Here is a 25,464-nt window from a genome sequence, read left to right as displayed (position 1 = left end):
TTGGTTTTGCTGCAGTCACACGCAGCCCCTGACTGGCAGGCTAAGGACAGCCAAGGTTTCTTTCCCGTTCACCTTGTAGGTTCACTGTGGCTTCATGGGGCTGCGGATCGGCCCCCATGTCACCTGATGCCCGAGGAGACTGAGGGGCAGCCTCCGTTCGGAATATCGTTGGTCTCTGGCACCGCGAGAGCTCTGGAGGGCCTCTCCCGAGGGGCAAGTGCTCGGGCCCAGAGTGTCGCACACACAGGCCGTAGCTCTCCCTACAGTCCCACCCGGTCCAACCAGGCAGAGAGGTGCAGTCCTGTCCTGCGCTCACCTGACAGCCCGCTACTGACAAGCACCCACCACCTCTCTTTGCCGAACAGCCACAAGCATCCAGTTCTCATTTGCACATCTGCAGGGCAGCTGGCCTGGGTTCTAGTGTGTGAATCGAGCCCAGATCTGGTCCACGTGTTTCTCATCGTGCTTGGATCAGTGGCTACTCAAGACCTATTGGCAAAGGCGGGCGCTCAAGAGGGCGTGCAGAGTAGGCCGTCCTGCTTAGGACCCAGGTTCGGAATGGGCACCTGTCCCTTAGCCCATGTGGCCTTGGCCGGAGCCAGTTACGTGGCTGGGCCTGACATCAGTGGGGCAGGGGAGCGTATTATTCCCGTGGGGTTTGGGGAGAGACTGAGTGAAATTTGCTGAGTGATAATCGAAGCTGTCATATCCGAGAAGGTGGAGGTCAGGGCATACTCGGTGAGCGCATTATTCGTTACCACACAGAGGCCATAGGCGTCGATGCCCAGGTTCTAAGTGGGAAGTCTGGGTGAATGTGAGCTTCAGGCATGGCTGGATCCAGGAGCTCATTTCTCTTTGTCTTTCTGCTCTGCTTTCTCCTCATTGCCGTTCTCAGGCTCCACGAATCTTCTTGTTCCCGGTTTCAGTGCAGCACAAAGAGCCTGCGTTGCGATATTTTTTTCCTTTCAGGTGTCAAATGTCTGAATAGCATGTGACAAAGAAATAGCAACGTTCAACACTTGATTGACAGGCAAAATGCACAAATTATAGCCTTCTTTTCCCACTGCTTCCATCACGCTCCTGGTCACACTGAGCAGCTCGTCTTCTGCGGAAAGCTCTCCTCTCCTCAGGTTCCCCTCTCCCGGCGTTTCTTCACGCTCCGCCTCCCACCTCCCCAACGGGATCCAATACACAGCTCCCGGGGGGCCGGGTCAGAGTGCTCAGCATGAGTCCCCGGTCCTGCGACCCCTCCTCAGATCCGCCCACAAACTCATTTGCTTGAACCCCACTTGGCAGTCCCCGAAGGTGAGCCTCTTGATTGAAGTCAGAAAAACAGGGCAGCAGTTTGCTTAATTGATTTGCTCTTAATTGGCTGTCTTCCCAGATGGTCCCCAGGGGAGGGAGCAGGGCGGAGTCTGGGTTACTTTGGGCTCTTGCTGACCACCCCCCCACCCCTTCCCCAGGCTGAGGGGCGAAAGAGCTGGACCCAGACTCTCCCAGCCCCGAGTGCTGAGGGCTAGGCCAGAGGGCGTGACCGGGTATGGTGTGGAGCTGAGAGCACTGTCCATGGAGTTCAACAGACGTGGGTTTAAATCCCTGTTTGGGCCTGGCTGGCATGGCTCAGTGGTTGAGCATCGACCTATAATCCAGGAGATCATGGTTCGATTCCCGATCAGGGCACATGCCTGGGTTACAGGCTCAATCCCCAGAAGGGGCCGAGCAGGAGGCAGCAGATCAATGATTCTCTCTCATCATTGATGTTTCTATCTCTCTCTCATTCTCCCTCTCTCTGTGAAATCAGTAGAAATAAATGGTTTATAAATATTATTATTATTTTTAAACAGTGTATTTTTATTTATTTCAGAGAGGGAAAAGGAGAGAGAGATAGATATATCAATGATGAGAGACAATCATTGATCAGTTGCCTCCTGCACGCCCCCTACTGGGGATCGAGCCCGAGACCCAGGCATGTGGCCTATACCAGAATTGAACCTGGGACCCTTCAGTCTGCAGGCCAATGCTCTATCCACTGAGCCAAACTGGCGAGAGCAAAACAGAAATATTATTATTATTCTAAAAAATGTATATTTTATTGATTTTTTTTACAGAGAGAAAGGGAAAGGGATAGAGAGAAACATCGATGAGAGAGAAACATCCATCAGCTGCCTCCTGCACATTCCCTACTGGGTATGTGCCCTTGGCTGGAATCGAACCTGGGACCCTTTAGTCCGCAGGCTGACGCTCTATCCACTGAGCCAAACTGGTCAGGGCAAAAAATAAATATTATTTAAAAAAAAAAAATCCCTGTTTGGTTACTTACCCAGTGTAGCCATGGCTAAGCCACCTAACTCTGTGTGTCTCCGTCTGTGTTCACTGCAGAAGGCAGCAGGGTCTCACTCCATGGCTGCTGTCAGGAGCTAATGCATGCTCAGCAGGGCCAGTCAGCCTTCTCCGTAAAGAGCCAGAACGGCCACATTTTTGGCTTTGAGGACCTCGCGTCCACTCCGCCATGGTTGTGGGAAAGCCGCCCTGGGTCAGCGAGGTGGGCGGGGCCGTGTGCCAATAGAACCTTATTTATGGACACTGAAATTCGAATTTATCATTTGTATGTGTCCCAACATATTACCCTTTTATTTTTTCCCAACCACTTAAAAATGTCCGAAACAGGTCCTGGCTGACCCCTGATGTAGACACAGCATGGACAGTGGTCCTCAGCACGTAGAAAGTCCTCAGCAGGCCTGGCCGAGGAGCACAGTTGGTTAGAGCGTTGTCCTGTTACCCCAAGGTTGTGGGTTCCATCCCGTCTGGGCACGTACAAGAATCAACCAATGAGTGCATAAATAATAAGTGGAACAACAAATCAATGTTTCTCCTCTCTCTCTCTCTCTCTCTCTCTCTCTCTCTCTCTCTCTCTCTCTCTCTCCCTCTCTCTCTCTCTCTCCCTCTCATCAATTAAAAAAAGAAAGAAAGAAAAAGAAAAGAAAGGCCCTGGCCAGTGTGGCTCAGTTGGTTGCGCGCTGTCCCAGGCCGGGAGGGTCACTGGCTCATTTCCTGGTCAGGGCATGTGCCAAGGATGCAGTTCAATCGCCAGTCAGGGTGTGCTTCTCTCTCACACCGATGTTTCTCTCTCTCTCAAAATCAATAAAAGCATATGCATTTTTTATAAAAGTGCTCAACAAATACTCCTATTACTGCTGTTTAATGTAAAGGTCGTAAGAGGGATCTCGGAGTTGGGGGTGAGAAGGAAGAAGGACCTCAAACGCCCGTTTTACAAACGAGGCTGCTCCTCTTCCCAGCCGTTTTCCCTCGGAGAGAGTGGTTTGGCCCCCGAGCCTCCGTTTCCCCGTCCGTACAAGGGCCATGCATTGCTCCCCGACGACTCGTCCCTTCACCCTCTTTTGTGACCACGCTCTCTGCCGAGCAGCTCCTCTCTCCTTCAGGCTTCCCTGACCTTGCCCCGAGGTCCCTCCGCCCGGAACACCCCCTCCGCCCACCTCCCCGCTGCCTCTGTCTGATCCCTCGGTCCGCACGGAGGCTGCCTCCTCCAGGAAACCTTTCTGGACCCCGGGGTGCATCAGAGGCTTCTCTGGCGCCCCCCTCAGGCCTGGGCGCCCTCTGGCCATCCCTGCAGATGTCACCCTGGGCTGGGAGGGTCAGGGCTACACTGAGAGGACTCAGGGCTGCGTCTGCTCCGGGTATGAGGCTGGCAGGAAGGGGGCCCTACGAACAGACGTGTCCCCCTCTGGACAGAGGGACAGAGGGACACTAGCAAGTGCAGGTGGTTTGTGAGATGTTATTTGTTGGCCCACACAGACCATCAACTTACACTGATGAAAGACCATTCTTTTCAATTCTCTTTCAATGTCCCCCCCCCCTCCGCCCCCTCCCCTCCCCCAGCCACACTGCCCAATACAGAAGCCACCGGCCACACGTGGCTCTTTACATTTGAACTGATTACATGGGATTTGATGGAAAGCAGGGCCTCAAAGCGCTATTTGAACACCACGTTCATCGCAACATTCCTCGCAACAGCCAAGGGGTGGAGGCAGCCCACGTATCCGTGAGCGGATAAAGGATCAACACAATGGAATAGTATCCAGGCTGAACCAGGAAGTATCCTGACGCTTGCTCCAGTGTAGGGGATCACTGAGGGCCTTGTGCTCAGGGAAAGAAGCCAGACACAGAAGGACAGACGTCGTGCGATTCCACTCACTGGAGGTCCCTACGGGAGTCAGACCCCTAGAGACAGGAAGTAGGAGGTGGGTGCCAGGGGCTGGGGCTGGGGCTGGGGAGGTAGTGTTTAATGGGGGCAAAGTTTCAATTTGGGAGGCTGAGAACGTTCTGGAGATGGACGGAGGTGATGGTTGCACGACCATGCACATGCAGTTGAATGGGGGTACGCTTAAAATGTGGTTAACAATTTCTGGGAATATATCCTAAGAATCCTGAAACACCAGTCAGAAAGGATATGCGTACCCCTACGATCTGGAAACAGCCCTAGGCCCATCAGTAGAGGAGCGGATAAAAAAGCTGTGGTACAGCCAAAACCGGTTTGGCTCAGTGGATAGAGCGCCGCCCTGCGGACTCAAGGGTCCTGGGTTCGATTCCAGTCAAGGGCATGTACTTGGTTACGAGCACATCCCCAGTAGGGAGTGTGCAAAAGGTGGCTGATCGATGTTTCTGACTTTCTATCCCTCTCCCTTCCTCTCCGTAAAAAAAAAAAATCAATAACATATATATATTTTTAAAAAAGCTGTGGTACATGTACACAGTGGAATACTATGCAGCTGTGAAGGAGGTCGGTCTCTCACCCTTTGCGACAGCCTGGAGGGGCCTGGAGAGCATTGTGCTGAGCGACACAAGCCAGCCAGAGAAAGACAAGCATCCTGTGGTCTCACTTCCATGTGGAATCTGATGGACACAATACACTGACGAACAAAAGAGGTCCAGAGGCATGAATCCATGGAGCAGACCGACAGATCTCCGAGGGCACAGGAAGGGGTTCGTCAAAGCACGGACGTACACACCGCACAGCCCGGGGCACAGACAAGAATGCGGTGAAGGCCCGGGGTGGGCAGGGCGGGGGGGAGAGGGGCTGAAGGAGGACGCGGGGGGCATCGGAAATACTGCCAACAACAAGAAAAGGTTAACAGGTAAGCTTCATGCGCTGTCATTCACCACAATTTAAAAACCTCAGGTAAATCCGCACGTGTGAAAGGCAGTCCCGCGTTGGCGGTGGACACATTTTAACGGCTCGGAAGCCACGTGTCCCCGTGGCCCCCAGGATGGACGGGACCGATAGGGGCCATTTCTTTCATCGCCCGGAGGTCACTGAGAGTGAGGTAAAGCCCCTTCTCAGGGCCTGATACTCCTTTTAAGGAGCGAGGAGCTGGGGGCACACAGGGAGACTCTATTAAATGGGTTGTTTTCACTGTGGATCGGTCAGCTGTTCTCCCCACAGAGGACAGAGGGCGCCTGTGAGCAGCTGAGCCAGCCTCTCCTCTGTCCACCACCCTCCAGGCCTCCCACGTCCTCTCCACAAGGCCCTGGACAGCCTTCCCCGTCCTCTCCCTGCCCTCCCCTCCTCCCCTCTCCCCCTCACTCAGTCTCCTCCAGCCACATGGGCTTCCTGACTGTTTCTCCGAAACACCAAACACCGTGCTGCCCCAGGGCCTTTGCACGGCCGGCTCCCTTTGCTGACAAGCTGTTCCTCCAGAAAGCGACACAGCTCCCTCTCTTGCTCAGATGTCTCTGTGGCGAAACCTTCATTTTCAGCCGAATTAAAAATGGCAAGTCTTGGCCCCTACTCCGAGCTGAGAGCCCTCTCCTATCCCGCCCTCCAGACGGGAGCCTGGGGTTCAGGATCCGGGACTCCCTGAACAGTGCTCGGCGGACGGGGAGTCCAGCACGGCCTGGCCTGCCCGTGACCTTGTCCTCAGCCTGTCCTGTCCCGGGCGGCTCCGCCCCCTCCCGCCAGGCGCTCAGGAGCTCGCCAGGCGCACAGATGCCAGCCGGGGAAATTAATTGGGCCTTGCTGGGGCTGCTCTCCCCGCTCCCGTCAATAACAGCCGTAAAGCGGGATTTATGTGGCCGCGCTGGCTCTGGAGGGAGCCTGGGAGGAGGGGCAATGTTCTAGAAAAGTCAATCTCCGGCCGCGGGAACAGGCGGCAGCTGGGCCCCAGGACCGGAGCCATCTTCCCGCCCCCGCCTCGGTGGAGGCTGACCGTTTCCGTGCTTTTGGAGCGCGAGGGGCTTTCCTGGGGAGGTGGCAAGGGTCGTTCTTGGGTCCGTTTTAACCGAGAGGGAGACGGGCACAGAGAGGGCAAGCACGTTGGGCTGCACAGCGCTTCTGACACACCCGGCCTGGGCTTAGCTTGTGGGGACTAGGATGTGCCCGGCACAGTGGAGGCAGTTGAGGAAGACATGCCCAGCCAGCTGGGGCGGGGGGGAGGGGGAGGGTGCATGGGGTGAAAGGTCACTCGGTCCCCATCACACTGCGGCCAGACCCTCTCTGCTAGTGCATCTTCTTCTCGGCTCCACAGTCACAGGCTGGTCCTCCCCCCACCCCCTCCCTTTTTTTCATTTCTTCTCTTTTTCACAGTTTCCAGTTTAAGTCACAGACTGATTTATCTGGCCCCAGCGAGAGCTATCGATCGGAACCTGCTGGAGGCCTTGGGGTAGCTGATGGCATGCCTCCGTTGCCCCCGCCCCTCTGGGTAACGGCTCTCTGGGCACCCTGGGGAAGGAAGTTGGGGTTCATGGGGGCTCCACTGTGTGACACTCAGGGCAGTGCCTTGCCCTCTCTGGGCTCAGCTTCCTCATCTGGAAAACGGACAGTAACAGTCATGGACGTGAGCAGGAGCGGGAGCCGGCCTAGGCAGGGAGCGTCCGGCCCCGGAGGGCACCCAGCGGTGGGTTTTGCGGTTATTCTTGCTGTTTTTTGTTGCCCTCCAACTGCAGGGAGAGGCGAGGCCTCTGCGTCTGCACCTCCCCCTCCCCGGGGCCCCGTCTCCCATCCCTGGCCCAAACCCAGTGGCCTCCCTCCTCCGCACCCCCCTCCATGCAGGCACCGCCGGGACGTTTTGATGGACATGTTTTTTGCACAGGAAAAAGCTGGAGGAATTGTATTTTGCCAAAAGTGTCAGCTGGGGAGAAAATATGTCCTGCATCTCTCGTGAGTGCTGAAGTGGGAGAGCGAGCGTGTTGGTGGGGGCCAGGGGGCCACACAGCAGGACCGGCTGTCCCAGGCAGCCCCCAACCACCTCCTCCCCAACAGTGCCCAAGCCCAGCACCCTCCCCTCTCCCCTCCTCCCCTCTCCTCTCCGTCTCTGCTGGCTTCTCCCCTCGGATAGTCTCCCACAGCCATTCTCAGACACCCTCGTCTATTTCTCCACGGTGAGGGCAGGACACGGGCCTGTGGTTTGGGTTCCCCGGGAGAGGGGGGTAAGTGGGAGGAGCGCCCCAAGCGGAGGGCACACGCAGCTCATGCAAAGGCCCTGGGGCAGGACCCTGCACAGTGCTGTTTGAGAGTCAGTCAGGAGATCCATGTTGTGCCTGGAGTAAGAGTGAGCGAAGGGGAGGTGAGGCCAGGGAGGGGACAGGCAGGGACTTTGGGGTAGCGGGAAGGACTGGGGAATTCATTCCAGGAGCACCAAGGGGGTGCTTTTGAAGGGGGGGGGGAACCCCAAACAAGCACCCTCATAGACAGAGGAGGTGTGGGCAGCAGCCCATCAAAATCCAAAACACACCAAACTTGGTCTCTGTCCCTGTTCTAGAGCTAGAGACACCCAACCTCCTTGGTTTTGGCATTGAAGTGCCATTAAATGGGTACTGCCCAAAGACGACCACCAGGGGGCGCACAACCCCTACTGTCAGCGGAAAGGAAAGCTTCACAGCCAGGAAAAAGGATGTCAGCGAGGTGGGCAGACACTGACTGGTGGAAACAGGCAAGAGAAAGATGCAGGACAACGACGTGCAAGGAGAAGGTTCTGGAAGCATCTGCATCAGCGTGCCAGCGGGACCCATGCCAAGGTAAGAGGATTTATTTTGTGGTTACTTATTTTATTCTTGTCTGGCTCAGTAGTGGAGCATCAACCTATGAACCAGGAGGTTCGATTCCCGGTCAGGGGCACATGCCCAGGTTGCGGGCTCGATCCCCAGAGTGGGGCGTGCAGGAAGCAGCCGACCAGTGATTCTCTCTCATCATTGCTGTTTCTCTCTCTCCCTCTCCCTTCCTCTCTGAAATGGATAAAAATATAAAAATGTAAAAATAAATGAACCAGTTCATGCATTTGGTAAGTTCCCAACGTTGTACTGCCCGTCTCCGGTTCCAGGACACTTCCACTCCAAACGAAAATCCAGGTCCCACAAATAGTGCTTTGTCACACTTAAAATATTTTTCACTGTAGTCAAATATACGAGGTGGGCAAAACTCGGTTTACAGTTGTTTGCACTGAAAAAGACACGCAGGTTATGACGGTTACAGAGCTTTGCTAACTCTGTGTTCCACGTATTCACAACTGTAGACCTATTTTTGCCCGCCTGCGCATGACACTGCCAGCTCTGGTGGCCCCGGTCCTTAGCCTGGGGCAGCAGCACCCCATCTCTGTCTCCAGCCTCACTGGCCGTCTTCTCTGTCTCTGTGTCCCTTCCTCCTCTTAAAAAAAAAAAAAAAAAAATATATATATATATATATATATATATATATATATATATATATATATATATATTATTGATTTTTTACAGAAGGAAGAGAGAGGGATAGAGAGTTAGAAACATCGATGAGAGAGAAACGTCGATCAGCTGCCTCCTGCACACTCTCTACTAGGGATGTGCCCCTGAATGGAATCGAACTCGTGACCATTCAGTCGGCAGGCCGACGCTCTATCCACTGAGCCAAACCGGCCATGGCGCCTTCCTCTTCGTACAGACAGCAGTTGTTGAATGCAGGACCCGCCCCCGATCCAGGATGGTTTCTTAGGAGATCCTTAACTAATTACACCTACAAAGACCTTCTTTCCAAATCAGGTCACATACTGGGGTCTGGGAAGTCATGGATTTTGGGGGGAACACTATTCATCCCACCGTAAGGAACCTTATTCCCAGATCCCAGGATTAGGATGATGGCATTTTGGGGGATATTATTCTGCCTACCAAGCCATTCATCTTATGTCCCTCCCCTGCTCAGTGCTCTCCCAGGACTCCCCACTGCCTGACGAAAACGCCATACTGCTGCCCACAGGGCTCTGGGTGGTCCTGAACCCACATCCGTTTCACGCATCCTTTCCCCATCTCACTGCACCTCCACGCTGTTCTTCACACAGCCCGGGCTGGCTCCTGCCTCAGGGCCTTTGCATGGGCTGTGTCCTCTGCCTGGAACACCCTTTCTTACCCCCTATCTCCCCACAGCTGCTTCTCATTGGTCGCTTTAGAGATGCCTTCCCAGACCACGTGCTCAGGCTGCCCCACCCCCTCCACTGTCACTGGCTACCATGTAAACTGCCCACCCAGCTCCTGTCTTCCTCCCATAGCCCGCCTCCCCACAGCTACCGCCAGAGGGAGCCTGTGAGCACGAGTCCCTCCTCTACCCACAGCCCCTCAGGGCTCTCACCTCTCTCCTGGTAAAAGCCCAAGTCCTGCCAAAACCGGTTTGGCTCAGTGGATAGAGCGTCAGCCTGCGGACTGAAAGGTGCCGGGTTCGATTCTGGTCAAGGGCATGTACCTTGGTTGCAGGCACATCCCCAGTAGGGGGTGTGCAAGAGGCATCTGGTCGATGATTCTCTCTCATTGATGTTTCTAACACTATCTCTCTCTCTTCCTCTCTGTAAAAAATCAATTAAAAAATATTTTTTTAAAAAGCCCAAGTCCTGCCTGCTGCCCACAAGGTCATACACCACCTGCCCCGTCTCCGTCCCCCCGCCCCACCTTCTCCCTCTCTCCCTCTTGCTCACTCTGCTCTAGGCACATGGGCCTCCTCTCCGCACGGACCTGCCCCTGGCTTTTTGCACAGGCTGTTCACACTGCTTGGTGCCCATAGCAACCTCCTCCAGGTGTCTGTTCAAATGTCACCTGCTCAGTGAGGCCTCCCCCCTATTTATAATTTTGATTCTCCATCTTTGGCACCTTGTACCTCCTTCCCTGCTCCCCCGCCCCATTACCCAACATACCACACAATTATGTATGTTGTTTATTTCTCGTTGCCCAGTCTCCCCCCCCACCCCTGGACATGAGCTCCGAGAGGGCAGATCCTGGCTCTGCCTCCATCACCGCTTGTCTGAGGGCCCAGCCCAGGACCCTCCAGCCAGTGGAGGGACTCAGATGAGTATCTGTGCGACCCGGATTGACATGTGTTCCATCCTGGAGCCTCAGTTTCCACATCTGTATAATGGGATCCTGATCTATCCATTCTTGGGGCTGTTGAGAGTCTTGAGCCACCCTGAGCCTGCAGAAGCACTAGGCCAGCTGGGCTCTGGTACCCAGTGGGCACCTGACTCTTGCTTCCTTGGTCCATCACGGAGACCTGGTGTGGGAGGTGACAACCCTGCAGATGCCACCGGCTCTGGCTGTCCCACCGGGTCAGGACGCTGTCACATTTGTAAATTGAAGGTAGGTGGCTCCCACAGCTGCAAAGCCAAGGACAAGTGGGATGAGACTGGGACTATCTCAGGTCCCTTCCCCCTTTTTAGAATAGTTTGTTGATTTTTAGAGAGAGGAAGGGAGCAGGAGAGAGAGAGAGGGAAGCATTGATGTGAAAGAACAACATTCATGCCTTCTGCACATCCCCCACCAGAGATGGAGCCTGCAGCCCCAGCAGGTGCCCTTGGCCAGGAGTTGAACCAGCAACCTCCTGGCACATGGGATGACACCCAACCAACTGAGCCACAATGGCCAGGACCTCAGGTCCATCTTGAGGCTCAGGGCTGGCCTCAGAGGAGAGGCCTGGGAGCCCTCCTTCCCCCTCTCCGGGCCTCAGTTTCCCCATCAGCAAAAGAAGAGGCTTGAGGTCCCTGAGGCATCTCTGGGTCCCTTCAGCTATGCACGAGTCCTGCATGCATTTCTGACAAACCCTTCTGTGGCTTTGAACCTCCATATATAAAGAGCAAGGGTGAAAGAAGAAATACGGCCTGAGTACTGGGGCAGGTAGCCATCCATCTCCTTTATGCGCCGTGCCCATCTCCCAGGACAGGGCCCAGGGCTCAACAAACAGTAGGGATACCCCTGTCAAGAGAGCTACATTGATTGGGCACCTCCTGTATACCTGGCCCCACCCTGAGAACTGGATAAGACGTTTTATCAAATACAGGCCTCAGACAGCAGCCTGGTGACATAGGGTACAATTGTTGGGCCCATACTGCAGATGGGAAAACGGAGCCAAGAAGTTGTGGAGGCTGAACCGGGCCCAGGTCTCTCTGACCCCAAGTCTGTGCTCTAACCGCCACACTCTACAACCTCAGGGAACGTTTGTCAAATACACAAACGGGTGCTGACAGCCTCTGGGAAGGGGGAGGGACGCTTGGCCACTTTTCATAAGGGCACAGGGGCCTCCGGTCTCCCCCACCAATAGGGCCACGGCCCAGACCTCCTGCCTCTCCCCGCACCCCCCAGAGCAGCTGCCGCCCTGCAAAGACGCAGCCGGGGGAACTGATTTCTTCCTCGAACCTGGAGCCAAAGGCTTCCCCCAGCCCCGCCTCCCTTCTCCCGAGACCCCTCTGGCAGGGGAAGGAAGAAAAAATGTACGGGAGAGGAGGGGGGATCTCTCCATTTGTCCACCTGCAGCCTCCTGTAAAGACAAGCAAAACATTTTTTAAAAAGCAAGCGTGCCAGCCCACAGGCTGCATGGGAGCGTGCGCGCGCGCGCGTGTGTGAGCGCACGCACGGATCTATGAAATATTTAGGTGGCGCCCCCTCTGTTTATGGCCGCGATTAATCTTGTGTCTGGTTGGTGGAGAGCAGAACAAAACGGCTCTCCTCCCCACGGCCAGGCTGCTCTCCCAGAGGGGGCGGGTGGGTGGAGAGGGGGAGGAGGAGAATTTGGGAGGCAAGCGGTGGCCAGGACTCCGGCTTCAGGAAGCTGCTCCTAAATGCCCCTGTCCTGCCTGCCTCGCCCCCCCCCCCCCACCGGGATGGCCACAAAATCCCCCACCCAGCAGGTGCCCCTGCCCTCCGGGCACTGGGCTAAGTGGTGACTGCATTTTGTCTCTATAGCTTTGTTGAGATATAGCTGGCCTACAATAGACTGCAAACACAGCAGAGGGCAAAAAAGTGGATCAAGTCACCAGCCATCTTTACCTAAAAGATAAATCGTCAGTAAGGGCACAAAATAATAACAATAAGAATGAGAAGACAACTAATACAAGTAAGTCACACCACAGTTCACAGATGCCACAATGATAAACTGTTTTGCACACGCACAAAAGCATGCCCCCTTTGGCCCCGCCCTGCACTGAAGGTGGCACACGCGTGCACACAGTGTGTAAAACCAGCAAGACCATGGACACACCCATGGCCCCCAAAACTCCCCCAGGATTCTTGGTAATGGCCACGGATCTGCTTTTGGTCACTCTGAATTTGTTTGCATTTCTTTTTAAACATTTTAAAAAATATATATTTTTATTGATTTCAGAGAGGAAGGGAGAGAGAAAGAGAAAGATAGAAACATCAATGATGACAGGAACCATTGATTGGCCGCCTCCTGCACGCCCCACACTGGGGGTGGAGCCCGAAACCAGGGCAAACGCCCTGACCAGGAATCGATCAAACTGTGACCTCCAGGTTCCTTAGGTCGATGCTCATTCACTGAGCCAAGCCAGCCCAGGGCTCTTTACATTTCCAAGGTACAACCCAGCGAGCATGCTGTTGTAATGACTCGGCGTAATGAGTCCGGGGTTTGTCTGCGTTGTTGTGTTTCTCTCGCTCCGTTCCTTTTACTGAGGAACGGTCCATGGCTTGCCTGGACTGCTGTGTGTTTATGCCTTCACCTGTTGGTGGACAGTTGGGTGGTGTCCAGGTTGGGGCTGTTACCCATAAAGCTGCTCTGAACATGTGGGGACCCGTCTCTGTGTGGACGCGAGCTTTTGTTTTTCTTGGGTAAATTCCTAGGAGCGGAATTGCTGGGTCACATGGTGGGGTGAGTTTCCCTTTTTAAGATACTGGGGAGCATTTGAAAATGGTGACAGAGCCTGGGAAGCACCGGATGTGGATCACCTTTCTCCTTCCATGAGATGGCTCAGTGGAAAGGAGGGGAAACTGGGGACAGGCCATGTGGCTGGGGAGAGGCAGAGCTGGGACTCGAACCCAGGGCCCCACCGGTGGGCTGCATTACCTGAGCTTGGATGGAAGTGTATGGGCACAGTCAGTGCCTGCTGTTTCCCTACCAGGCCAGGAGAATGTCTGACTGTGTCTGCTGTCATTCCCTGAGAGTCTGGTGTCCAGTAGGTGCTCAATAAATGCACTCAGAAACCAAAGTGCGAGCCCTCAGGTTTGGCTGCAGATCAGATCTCCTTCCTCCCCCACCTGAAACCTGCAGGGGCTCCGAGTGTGCCTTAGGAGGAAGCTTAACGCCATAATGCGACCTGAGACTTACTTGAATTCTGGCTCTACTCCTGCTCCAGACGCTCTGCCTCTTCGCCGTTTGTGAAAGGCCCGCGAGGCCCTGCCACAGAGCCTCTGCGCCTGCTGTCCCCGCCACCTGACCCGCAGCACCTACTCTGCATGTGAGCGGCTCCTCCTCCTCCTCCAGCTCCCAGCGCCGAGGTCACCTCCTCCGGGAAGCCTCCCTGATTTCCCCAACGAAACCAGGCCCACCCAGGCCCTTTGTGGCACCCACCACCCTTTGGCTCCTACCTGCAGGCCTTTTTGCTTCATTCTGTATGTGTTTGCTTCTTTAAAAAAAAAAAAAAAAAAAAAAAAAAAATATATATATATATATATATATATATATATATATATATATTATTGATTTTTTACAGAGAGGAAGAGAGAAGGATAGAGAATTAGAAACATCAATGAGAGAGAATCACCGATCAGCTGCCTCTTGCACACCCCCCACTGGGGATGTGCCCGCAACCAAGGTACATGCCCTTGAGCGGAATCGAACCTGGGACCTTTCAGTCCGCAGGCTGATGCTCTATCCGCTGAGCCAAACCCGTTTTGGCTGTATTTGCTTCTTAAAAGGTCCATGAACATTCACCCAGGGTTTGCCCTCTGCCTGCACCCGCTCTGCGCCCTGCACCTCCCATGTGTGAGCTCATCTAAACTCTTTACGACTTGTGCGTCCGTGCGACCAGGAGTGCCATTTACAGATGCACAGACGGAGGCACAGAGCGGCTCAGAGGCATCTGAGGGCTGGGCACATGCGGACGGAGTGTCACTCTGCAGGGCCGGCCTGGCCCAGCCCAGGGCTCTGTGGTCACAGATGAAGCAGCAGAAACCCTGGGGGGCAGCGGCTAGCCCAGCGGCCAGGCCGGCTCTGAACCTGCATTGGGACCTGCCAGCCCCAGGCCCTTCTCCATCCCTAAAGCCGGAACCAGCCCTCCCCCCAGCGCCTCTGTGAGCCCCAAACCTCAGAGTGGCCTCCACGGGCGCCGGCTCAGGCTGCGAACAGATGCTCGCTATTTTAAACCCACTGTTTAACTCATTAAGACAGCTGTTTCCCATCCCCAAAGTCGGCGGAATTAGAATTAAATTCATCCCAGAATTAAACACACACATACACGCACACATACCCCGCCACCATGTGGAGGCGAAACTTGTTAGCATTTAGGCAAGCTGTGCCGGCCAGCCCGGGGCTCGGGGCTGCTTCCGCTGGCGGGTTACATCACAGCCAGTGGCTGCCGCTGCGCCTCTGGGCACAATACCCTGCGGGCCCGGATCCCCGCCTCTGCCCGGGCCTCTGCCCTTAGAGTCCAGCTGCCGGTTGGGTGCCCCCGGGATTTCTCCCTGACCCCCCGGACCCAGTGAGGCCCACATCAAGATCCGGTGTGGTCTCCATCGTGGGGACGGCCCTCCCACTTCCACCTGCCACTCAGAGACCAGACCCGACCCCCTCACCCTCCTCTCCTCTCACCATGCCCAACGGTCAGGACCCCTGGGCAATGCCACTGCCAAACAGCTCTGCTCCGCCCCTCCTGCTGCTGCACTGGTCCGAGCCTCCATTGCCGTTGGCCGGGACGCTTGCCCCTGCCTCCTGCCTCAATCCCAATCGGCTGGTCTTCCTCTGTAGCCAGAGGGATTCTCCTAGCGCCTCGATTCATGTGTGACCGATACTCTCTCGTTTTAGAAAATCTATCTCTATTGTTTTAAAAATATATATATTTTATTGATTTTTTACAGAGAGGAAGGGAGAGGGATAGAAAGTCAGAAACATTGATGAGAGAGGAACATCTATCAGCCGCCTCCTGCACAACCCCCACTGGGGATGTGCCCGCAACCAAGATACAAGCCCTTGACCAGAATCGAACCCGGGACCCTTGAGTCCGCAGGCCAACACTCCATCCACTGAGCCAAACCGGTTTTGGCATATCTCTATTGTTGAAAGTGTTATGGATGTTCTCCCCCCTCTCCCCTACTGACCCCTTTTAGCCTGCACCCCCCACCCCAGGCCTTCACCACCCTATTGTTTGTGTGCACGCACATATGTATATACTGTAAGTTCTTTGCCTAATCTCTTCCCAGCCTTCCCTCTTTTTTTCAACATTATGATTCATGCTTCTATGTCTGTGGATCCAGTTTGCTCATCAGTTCATTTTGTTACTTAGATTCCACCTATGAGTGAGGTCATGTGATGCTTGTCTTCCTCTGACTGACTTATTTCTCTTAGCGTGATGCTCTCTGGGTCCCTCCGTGCTGTCTCAAAGGGTAAGAGATTCTTCTTTTTTTACTGCTGCATGGTATTCCCTGGAGTGGGTGTACCACAGCTTTCTTATCCGCTCCTCTACTGATGGGCACTGGGGCTGTTTCCACATCTTAGCTGTTGTGAATTGTGCTGCTATGAACATAGGGTGCATACATTCTTTCTGATTGATGTTCTGGGTTTCTAAGGATGTATTCCTACAAGTGGGATCACTGGGTCAAACGGGAGTTCCATTTTTAATTTTCTGAGGAAACTCCATGCTGCCTTGCACAGCGGCTGCGCCAGTCTGCATTCCCACCAGCAGAGCATGGGGGCTCCCTTTCTCCCCTCCCGGCAGCGCCTGTCGTTGGCTGACGTGTCGACGGAAGCCACTCTGACAGGTGTGAGGTGACGCCTCGTTGCTGTTTTAGTTTGCGGTGTCTGATCCGCTCTTACTTAAAACCCGCCAGCGCTGTAGAACTTTCTGTCAAGAAGCGAATGTCCAGGCCCACGACTCTGACCCGGTCCCTCCAGGTGCCTGAGGAGCCTGTGACCTGTGGCCGGTGTGAGTGAGGAAAGTTAATGAATCTCTACAACCGCATGCAGCTAGTGGGGCCCTGCGGTCAGTGCAGCTCTCCTGGCCCTCGCCGCTCCCCTGTGCCGCCTCCCCTCAGCCTGCTGCTCTGGCCCCAGACGATAGAAATGTCACAGAATGGATGCCCCCCCCCTCCCCCCCCCGTGGCTCAGTTCGTTAGAGTGTCGTCCTGTGCACTGAAGTGTCACGGGTTCGGTTCCCAGTCAGGGCACATACCCAGGTTGCGGGTTCCATCCCTGGTCGGGTGCATTCTGGAAGCAACCGAATGATGTTTCTCTCGTGTCGATGTTTCTTCTTTCCTCTTTCTCTAGAATCAATGAAAAACATGTCCTCGGGTAAGGATTAAAAAAAAAAGAAAAAAAAGAATTGATGCCACCCCCACGCAATGGCTGGCAGGCACTGTGCATAAATACCCAGCTCCCTTGTCCCTGGAGTGAGTGAGGCCTTGCTGAAGTGCATGCTAGAGCTCTGGGGTACCCCCCGGGGGTCCCGCAGGGGACGGACCCCCGCCCACCGGGCCCCGGCTCACGCATGCAGCCTGGGTGGCTCCTTCCGCCCTCTCTCACTTCCCACTCCTTCCTGGGAGGCCTCCCACAGGAGACGCTGGAACCCGGTTCCTGCCTCCAGGCTGCTCGTGGGAGCCCAGATGGGCCCGCCGCTAGCTGCACTCTCCCGGAGACGCAGACTGTTCATCTGGTCCGAGGCCGCCCGGGCCGGCTGCTGACGATGCTGTCCCTGCGTCCACACAGGCCAGTGACCGGCCGCTCCCGCCTGCACGGGCTCCCCACCTGCCTCCGTCTGCCACTCCTCACACCCGCCTCCTAGCACATGCACATCCCCACCATGGGGAGGGAACTTCCCATCACCCTCTGGGCCAGCCAGGGTCTCTCTCAGACTTTCTTCTTCCTCATCCCTCTCCTCTCCTCCCCTCCCTTCTCCTCTCCGCCCTTCCCCTGTCCTCCCCTCCCCTGTCCTGTCCTCCCCTCAAATCCCCTGTTCTCCCCTCCACTCTTCTCCCCTCCACTGTTCTCCCCTCCCTCCTCTCTCCTCCCCTCCCCTTTCTTCTCCTCCCCTTCCCTTCCCTCTCCTCCCCTCCCCTTCCTTCTCCTCCCCTCCCCTCCTCTCCCCTCTGTTCCTCTCCCCTCTGCTCCCCTCCCTTCTCCTCCCCTCAAATCCCCTGTTCTCCCCTCCCTCCTCTCTCCTCCCCTCCCCTTTCTTCTCTTCCCCTTCCCTTCCCTCTCCTCTCCTCCCCTCCCTTCTCCTCTCTCCCCCTCCCCTCTCCTCCCCTCCCCTTCCTTCTCCTCCCCTCCCCTCCTCTCCCCTCTGTCCCTCTCCCCTCTGCTCCCCTCCCTTCTCCTCCCCTCAAATCCCCTGTTCTCCCCTCCCCTCCTCTCTCCTCCCTTTTTCTCTCCTCCCCTCTCCTCCCCTCTCTCCTTCCCTTCCTTCTTCTCCTCTTTCCTCCCCTGTCCTCCACTCCCCTCCCCTCTGCTCCCCTCCCCTGTCCTCCCCTCAAATCCCCTGTTCTCCCCTCCCTCCTCTCTCCTCCCCTCCCCTCTCCTCCCCTCTCTCCTTCCTTTCTTCCCCTCTTCCCCTTTCCTTCCCTCCCCTCGCCTCCCCTCCTCTTCTCTCCTCTCCGTTCTCCTCCTATTCCACCTCTTTTCTCCCTCCTGTTCCCTCTCCTATCCCCTCTCCTTTTCTTCCTGCCCCTTCTCCTCCTCTTATTTTTCTTTCCTCCTCTCCTGCTCCTGTTCCCTCTCCTCCTTCCCAGCCTCCCTTCCCCTTCTTGTTCCCCTCCTCCCCCTCCATCTGCCTCCCCTTCCTTCTGGGTCCCCAGGGCCCAGCCCAGAGACTGGCACACAGTAGGTGCTTAGCAAATATTTGACGAACAAACAAATGAAATTAAATGGTGCCAGTCAACAAAAGCCTGATGCCCAGGTGGCGCTCTGAGAATGAAGTGTGCTTAGAAGGGAAGGTCTCCCCTGTTCCAGGCTCCCATTCAGACCTCCCTGCCTTGGGGGGGGCCCTCCCTGGGGCACCCCGATGACGTGTGCCCCCCCCCCCTCAGGCCTGCCTCATTTCCTGCAGGCACTTCACGCTCTGAGCTGACTCAGGTGACGGCTGGTTCATCCGTTCATTTAGTTGTTTATTGGCCGTCTCCCCTTCTCTCAGCTGAAACACCGCCTCGGGGAGGGGAGGTGGGGGTTTGTCTCGGTGGCACTGCGTACCCCGTGCCCGCAGCACGCCCTGTGCGGGCGGAGCTCCCTGCAGTGTTTCTGCCTTTAATCATCCCCACTCGAAGCCGGGCCTGTGCTACAGAGGCAGCTCGTCCTGAGCCGAAGGGAGGGAGGAGGCAGCAGCTCTCTGACTAAGTGTTAGTCACCGCCGGCCCGATAGTGCGCGGAGCCGGTGCGGCCGGAGCAGGGGCTGTGCCCGGCTGTGGGAGCCTCGGGCGCCAGGGTCGGGCACCACGGCTCTGGGCCTGGCCCTCTGGTCCCAGTGGTGCGGGCGGCGGCCTGCAGTCCCGAAGGACATCCCCCGGCGGGAGAGAGAGAGAGAGCTATGCCGCCTGGCCGTGCATGAGGCGTGGGGTGCCAGGGGCAGATCCACAACCAGCTTCCCCCGCTGGACCCTCCGGGAAGCGCCTCTCGGGGTGTGGCCGCGTGGCGGGGCGTCTGTGCTCCCATAAATCTTGCCGCTATTGCTGAGAGCTTCCTGCACACGCGCCCTGAGCCCTTTCCCGGCCCGGGAAGAGCCTGTTTCCTTTGGTAGCTTCCTGGCGGCAGCCGGCAAGCCCACCCCTTTGCAGCCGGACGCCCGCGACTGGGCTGGAGCGGGGCCGGTGGGGGCCGGTGGGGGCCACTGGGAAGCTGTGCAGAGGCGGCGGCCGGCCTCTGAGCGGCACGAGGGCAGCTTCCTCCGGGAGAAGCGGGAAAAGCGCAGTCCACGCTCGAAGGGCGAGGCAGGGTCCGAGGGCAGTGGTGCCCAGGAAGTGTCTTACGCGTGGGGAAGCTGAGACATTCCTGAGGGCCGGGCGGGGCCCTGCACCCAGCTCTCCCTGCACCGACGGGGACCACAGACACAGGTCTGGCCTTCACGCTGATGAAGTCCACTGGGCGGGTATCTGCTGTGGGGAACGAGGGCAGACAGAGGCAGAGAAAGACAAGCCTGCGGGAGAGAGACCAACACTGGGAAACAGAGATCTGGAGACACAGGCCCAGCGATGTGCACACGGACAGGGACAGACATAGACAAAGAAAGCACACAACGGAGACTGACAGCAGCCACGTAGCAACGGAGGTTTTGAGTCTGAGACATTGAAAGACTGAGACAGGAAGTTAGAGAGAGCCCTCGCCAGTGTGGTTCAGTGGATAGAGCACCGGCCTGCAGGCTAAAGGTCCCGGGTTCAATTCTGCTCAAGGGCACATGCCTCGGTCGCAGGTTTGATGGGAGGCAACCAATTGATGTGTTCTCTCTCTGACATCAATATTTCTCTCTCTCTGTCTCTCTCCCTCCCTCCCTCCCTCTCTCTCTAAAATTCAATGGAGCCCTAACCGGTTTGGCTCAGTGGATAGAGTGGCGGCCTGTGGACTCAAGGATCCCACAATCGATTCTGGTCAAGGGCATGTACCTTGGTTGCATGCACATACCCAGTGGAGGGTTTGCAGGAGGCAGCTGATGGATGTTTCTCTCTCATCAATGTTTCTCGCTCTCTATATTTCTCTCTTCCTCTCTGTAAAAAAATCAATAAAATATATTTCTAAAAAATAAAAAATTCAATGGAAAAATATCCTCAAGTGAGGATAAACAACAAAAGAGAGAGAGAGAGAGAGAGAGAGAGAGAGAGAGAGAGAGAAAGGGACAGAGAGAAACACAAGAGGGAAGACAAAAGGACTCTGACAGAGGAAGGGAAAGGTGGAGAAGGAGGGGGAGACAGAATCAGGCGGACAAAGAGACAGACATGGAGATGCTGAGGGAGGAGAGAGGAGAGAAGGGCCGGTCAGCCTGCAGGCGGTGAGTCACTGGCCACTTATTACGGACTCTGCGGACCTCCCGTCTCTCCTCCTCGCCCAGCCCCTGGGCTAGCCTGCTCCCCTCACACCTGTCCTGCTGGGTGTGTGTGTGCTGCATACCCGCCTGTGTGCGGGCCCCTTCAGTGCGGCAGGGGATGCACTCAGGGAAGGAAGGAGAGGCGGCCAGCTTCTGGGCAAGCCGAGTGGACACAGGAACCTCCCGCCACCCCAGCTGGCACGTGCTTGACAGCCGTGGGCAGAGGAGCCGGACACCCTGCGCTGCCTGCTCTGGGCCTTCCCGGAGGCGCCCCCACGAGGAACACTTGGGGAGAGGGATGGGTGCGGAGCAGAGAGAAGATCAGCTTACAACAGTGCCCGGTCTTTTCTACAAGATCCTGGAAGCATCCCTGTGCACGAGGGGCGTGGTCCGGGGACAGAAACCCTCTCTCAGGCAGAACAAGGAATGTTCCCGACACAGGGCTCTGGGGTCGAGTGGCCTCTGGGCTCGGCTGGATGGAGGTGCTCAAAGGGTGTTTCTGGGACCCGGGTCTCTCTCTGTCTTTTTTTTTTTCCTGCTTTCCTGTGCATTCTTTTATTCTTTTTATTTTTATTTTTAATTTTCCCATATATTTCATTGATTTTTTTACAGAGAGGGAGAAGGATAGAAAGCCAGAAACATCAATGAGAGAGAAACATCGACCAGCTGCCTCCTGCAAACCCCCCACCGGGGATGTGCCCACAACCAAGGTACATGCCCTTGACCGGAATCGAGCCTGGGACCCTTCAGTCTGCAGGCCGACGCTCTGTCCACTGAGCCAAACCGGTTTTGGCCATTCTTTTATTCTTAGGCAGCACCTTCCTCTGTGTTCCCCAGAATCAGACCGCGCGACAAGGATCTGAATGCAAGTCGTTTGTTTTGGGAGTGGTCTCAGAAAACTCTGGGAGGAGAGGGGGCCACGGGGGCGGGAGAAGGAAGGGAAGCAGCAGAGACGCACTGTCATGTTTCAGGGCTCAGTCTGGAGGGCCTGGAGGAGATGGTGAGGGACTTCACCCAGGCTTACCTCATCTGAGGGGCAGCAGAGACCGGGTGTTAGCCCGCTGGCTCTGAGCAGTCATTGGTTCAGGGTGTGAGTTATCTGGCACATCCAGACTTCCCTGCACGCGGGCAGAGCAGGGAGCAAAGTCCTGCCAACACCTCCATCTTGTACTTTTGGCCCCGGGACCGCGAGGCACTGGGTTCCTGCTGTTTGCAGTCACCCAGCGCGTGGTAGCCTGTTACAGCAGCCCAAGCAAACGAATACGCCCTCTGTATCAGCTTCCTGTCTTCTCCCGCTTTCTCCACCTTCTCCCTGTCATCCTCCATCGGCTCCTTCATTTACCAAAACTCTCCTAAGGCTCCACTCACCTGTTGTCTTCCTTTAAAAAGGAAGAAAACGGTGTGAGTCAGAAATGAAGCACCCATGTCTCTCGCCACGAAGAGATGAGGCCCACAAAACACTAAGACACAGAAAGCAAGATGATGGTTTACGATTCTTATGGGACCTAGGACCTTTCTCTAAGACAGTGGTCAGCAAACTTCGGCTCTCAAGCCACATGTGGCTGGCTCTTTGGCCCCCTTGAGAGTGGCTCTTCCACAGAATACCACGGCCTGGGTGAGAGCATTTTGAAGACGTGAGAGAAGAAGGCGGGTGCAGGCGGCCTACCAGGCCGTGCGGATGTGTGGCCACCCCTGCCCTTGGCCCTGTTCTCTCCCCTCACATCAGTCTGACTAGACTCTCAGTACCTATGGACTCAGACAGGCTCTCCCCGAGTCATGGGAAAGAGCCAGCACAGGGAGAAAGGTCGTTGTGGACGGAAGAAAGAGCCGGTGCAAAGGTCCTGGGGCAGAACCGTGCTTGGCATGTTGGAGGAACAGTAAGGTGGCTCTTGTGGCTGCAGCAGCGTGAACGAGGAGGAGAGAGGGAGGAAGTCTGGAATTTGGGTTTAAGATCTGACCTCCTGGGGCAGAGGGTGCCCTGAACAAGACCGGGTCCCTCCAGGAGCCCCGGAAGGGGGTGACATTGGCACTTTCTTTGTTGGGTCCCTGAGAGGCACAGGGAGACGATGCCCGTGGAGTGTCAGTGCGAGTCCTGGGTCTGTGCCGCTCGGGCCGCAGGCTCACGCAGGGCCTGCCACAGGAGAGGAGCCGGGGGTGCTCTGACACTCCCAGCACACTGTTTGGAGACCGCCCAGGCCCCCCATCAGAGACCCAGGCTCAGGCCGCCGGGGGCGGAATGTAAGTGGGTGATGTCACAGAGGCTGGGGGCATCTAGAACCCGGAGGGGTCCTGGCCTCGGCGCCATCTGCCAGCAAGGCCACCTGGTAGGTCCGTTCCTCCTGAGACCGGCCTTCAGGGACAGGATGCCAACGCGCCGGCCGCCGGGAGCCGTTCCCGCCTAGGGCCGCCCGGGTCCCAGCCGCTGCGCGCGCCTGCCTCTGAGCCTCCCCCTCCAGCCACTTCCATCCCCGCCTGGCCCCGGAGATGCCCACAGGCCTCCCGTCTGCCATCCCCGGCGGGACCTAGTCCGCTCCGAGCAGGCGGAGGAGGCAGGGCGGGCGGGCCGGCCATGGGGCGGCCGCGGAGGGCGCTGGCCCCGAGGGCGGTCCGGGCCTCCCTGGTCCTGCTGGCGCTGCTGGTGCCCGCGCAGGCCGTGGTGCGCGCCGTGCTGGACGGCAACGCGAGCACGGTGGACTTCGCCGACCTGCCGGCCATGTTCGGGGCGCCCCTGGCCCCCGAGGGCGTGCGGGGCTACCTGATGGAGGCCAAGCCGGCCAACGCGTGCCACCCCCTGGAGCGCCCGCGGCGGGCGGGCAACGGCTCCCTGGACGCCATCGTGCTCATCCGCCGCTACGACTGCACGTTCGACCTGAAGGTACTGCACGCCCAGCAGGCCGGCTTCAAGGCCGCCATCGTGCACAACGTCCTCTCGGACGACCTGGTGCGCATGGCCCACGTGTACGAGGACCTGCGGCGCCAGATCTCCATCCCCGCCGTGTTCGTGAGCGAGGCCACCTCGCAGGACCTGCGGGTCATCCTGTGCTGCGACCGGTCCGCCCAGGTCCTCCTGGTGCCCAGCTACCCGCCGTGCCCGGACCTGGACTGCCACCCCGTGCTGGCCATCTCCTGGGTGCTGGGCCGCACGCTGGCCCTGCTCATGTCCACCTTCTTCGTCCTCCGGCACCTGTGGCACCGGCTGTGGGCCCGCTGGGCCTGCGGGCCCGCCCCCGCCAAGAAGCCGGCCGGCCTGCGGAGGGCCCAGGTCCGCACCTTCACGCGGCTCAACGACGTGTGCGCCATCTGCCTGGACGAGTACGAGGAGGGCGAGCAGCTCAAGATCCTGCCCTGCTCCCACACCTACCACTGCAAGTGCATCGACCCCTGGTTCTCCCAGGCCGCCCAGCGCGCCTGCCCCGTGTGCAAGCAGTCCGTGGCCAGCACCGAGGACAGCTCCGACTCCACCGTGGACAGCTTCTGCGACGAGGACCCCGCCCTGCGCGGCCGCCACGCCCCCATCTGGGCCATCCAGGCCCGGCTGCGCTCCCGGAGGCTGGAGCTGCTGGCCCGGGCCAGCCCGCACCACTCCTGCACGGCCAACGCCGCCTCCGTGGGGGCGGCCGAGGCGGCCGAGTCCTCCGAGGGGCCCCCGGACCCGCTCTGAGGCCCGCTGACCCTCGGCTGGCAAGGAGCGGGGTGGGGAGGGTAGCGGTAAGTGTTTCTAGTCTGGAGAGAATAAAAAAAAAATGGGTTTGAAAGCAGTGTGTGCCCTGGCTGCTGTGGGGCCACCCCACCTCTGGTCCCTCGTGCCACCCACGGGATGAAGTCAGGGGAGCCCTGGGAGCCATGGTCGGTGGTGAGTGAGAAGACGCGGGCCGGCGGGGAGGGGGGTGTGAGGTCTCTGTGCCCGTTGGGGGCCACGCTCGGGCCTGGGTCTCCGTTCCAGTCCTGGGCACACAGCTGCTGACCCTGGATATGTTTATGCACTATTCCCTGAAATGTTGTTTTTTTTTTTAAATAAACTTTTCATTTTGGAATCGTTTTAGATGTAAGGTAAATAGCTAAAGTGCTAGCGAGTGCTCACATGCCCTCCCCCGGCTCCCCGGATGGTCACACCGTCCGTTAGACGGCGTGCTCGGCATAACCGAGAGGGCAACACGGGCACCTGCGTGGACGAGACTCCAGCTTTTATCCGAATCCCCCCGTCATTCCAACTTTGGACACTGGGAAGTGTCAAACACACGCACAGTAGAAAGAATGGAATAACGACTTCGCCGCATGTACCCATTGCTCAGATTCAGCAATGATCTCCTGCATCTTTTCCACTTTCACTCACTCCCCACTCCCTTGCTATTTTGATGCAAATCCCCCCCCCCCCCATCTGTAAACATGTCAGTTTGGGCAGATAAAGCAGTCGTTCTCAGTGGGTGGGTGTTTCTCCCCGGGGACACCTGGCAGTGCCGGGCATTTTGGTCGCCATCACGGGGGCTGGCTGCTATCAGCCCCTCGTGGGCGGGAGCCAGAGATGCTGCCAATTGCCCTGCAGCGCCCAGGACAGACCCCCGCACGGAGAATGACCGACCCCAGCGTCCCCCGAGCTGAGGGGAGAGGCCTGGCCCTTCATGATAACACCTCTTAGAAAGCAGCGCCACAGATACAGCATTGTGTTCAAAACAGCGGTCCCGCTGGGGACACGGGGGAGTGTGACCGTTATGGTGTCCATTTCTTCGGGCTGTCTGAGCCAAGGTGATGGGCTCCTAACTCTCTACGGGGATCTCTCACCTCCACCTCTCTCTCTCTCTCTCTCTCTCTCTCTCTCTCTCTCTCTCTCTCTCTCTCTCTCCACGCAGGTACCCGTGTTGCCTTCTCTCTCTCTCTGTGTTGCCTTGCACTTTATTTGGTGAAGCAACTGGGTCATTCGCCCTTTGGTGATGTCCTTCGCCGTCTGGGTTTTGCCAATGGGTGTCCCTGTGGTGTGATTTAATGTGTTCCTCAG

The 25,464-nt window shown here is 57.0% G+C and overlaps 1 protein-coding gene across 1 annotated transcript; it reads left to right on the top strand.

The window, feature by feature from the left end:
* Positions 1 to 23,040: 23,040 nt before the first annotated feature.
* ZNRF4 (zinc and ring finger 4) lies at positions 23,041 to 24,132 on the top strand (the record flags this gene model as incomplete). The annotated part of the gene is made up of 1 exon (XM_084883998.1): positions 23,041 to 24,132. The coding sequence occupies one exon, from the start codon at positions 23,041 to 23,043 to the stop codon at positions 24,130 to 24,132; it is 1,092 nt and encodes a 363-aa protein (XP_084740124.1).
* Between the last annotated feature and the right edge of the window lie 1,332 nt (positions 24,133 to 25,464).

The sequence above is a fragment of the Pipistrellus hanaki genome, assembly GCF_964339955.1.
Source record: "Pipistrellus hanaki genome assembly, chromosome: 5".
Taxonomy (NCBI): domain Eukaryota; kingdom Metazoa; phylum Chordata; class Mammalia; order Chiroptera; family Vespertilionidae; genus Pipistrellus; species Pipistrellus hanaki.
The sequence above is the reverse complement of the archived record's forward strand: the minus strand, read 5'-3'. Positions and strand labels throughout refer to the sequence as shown.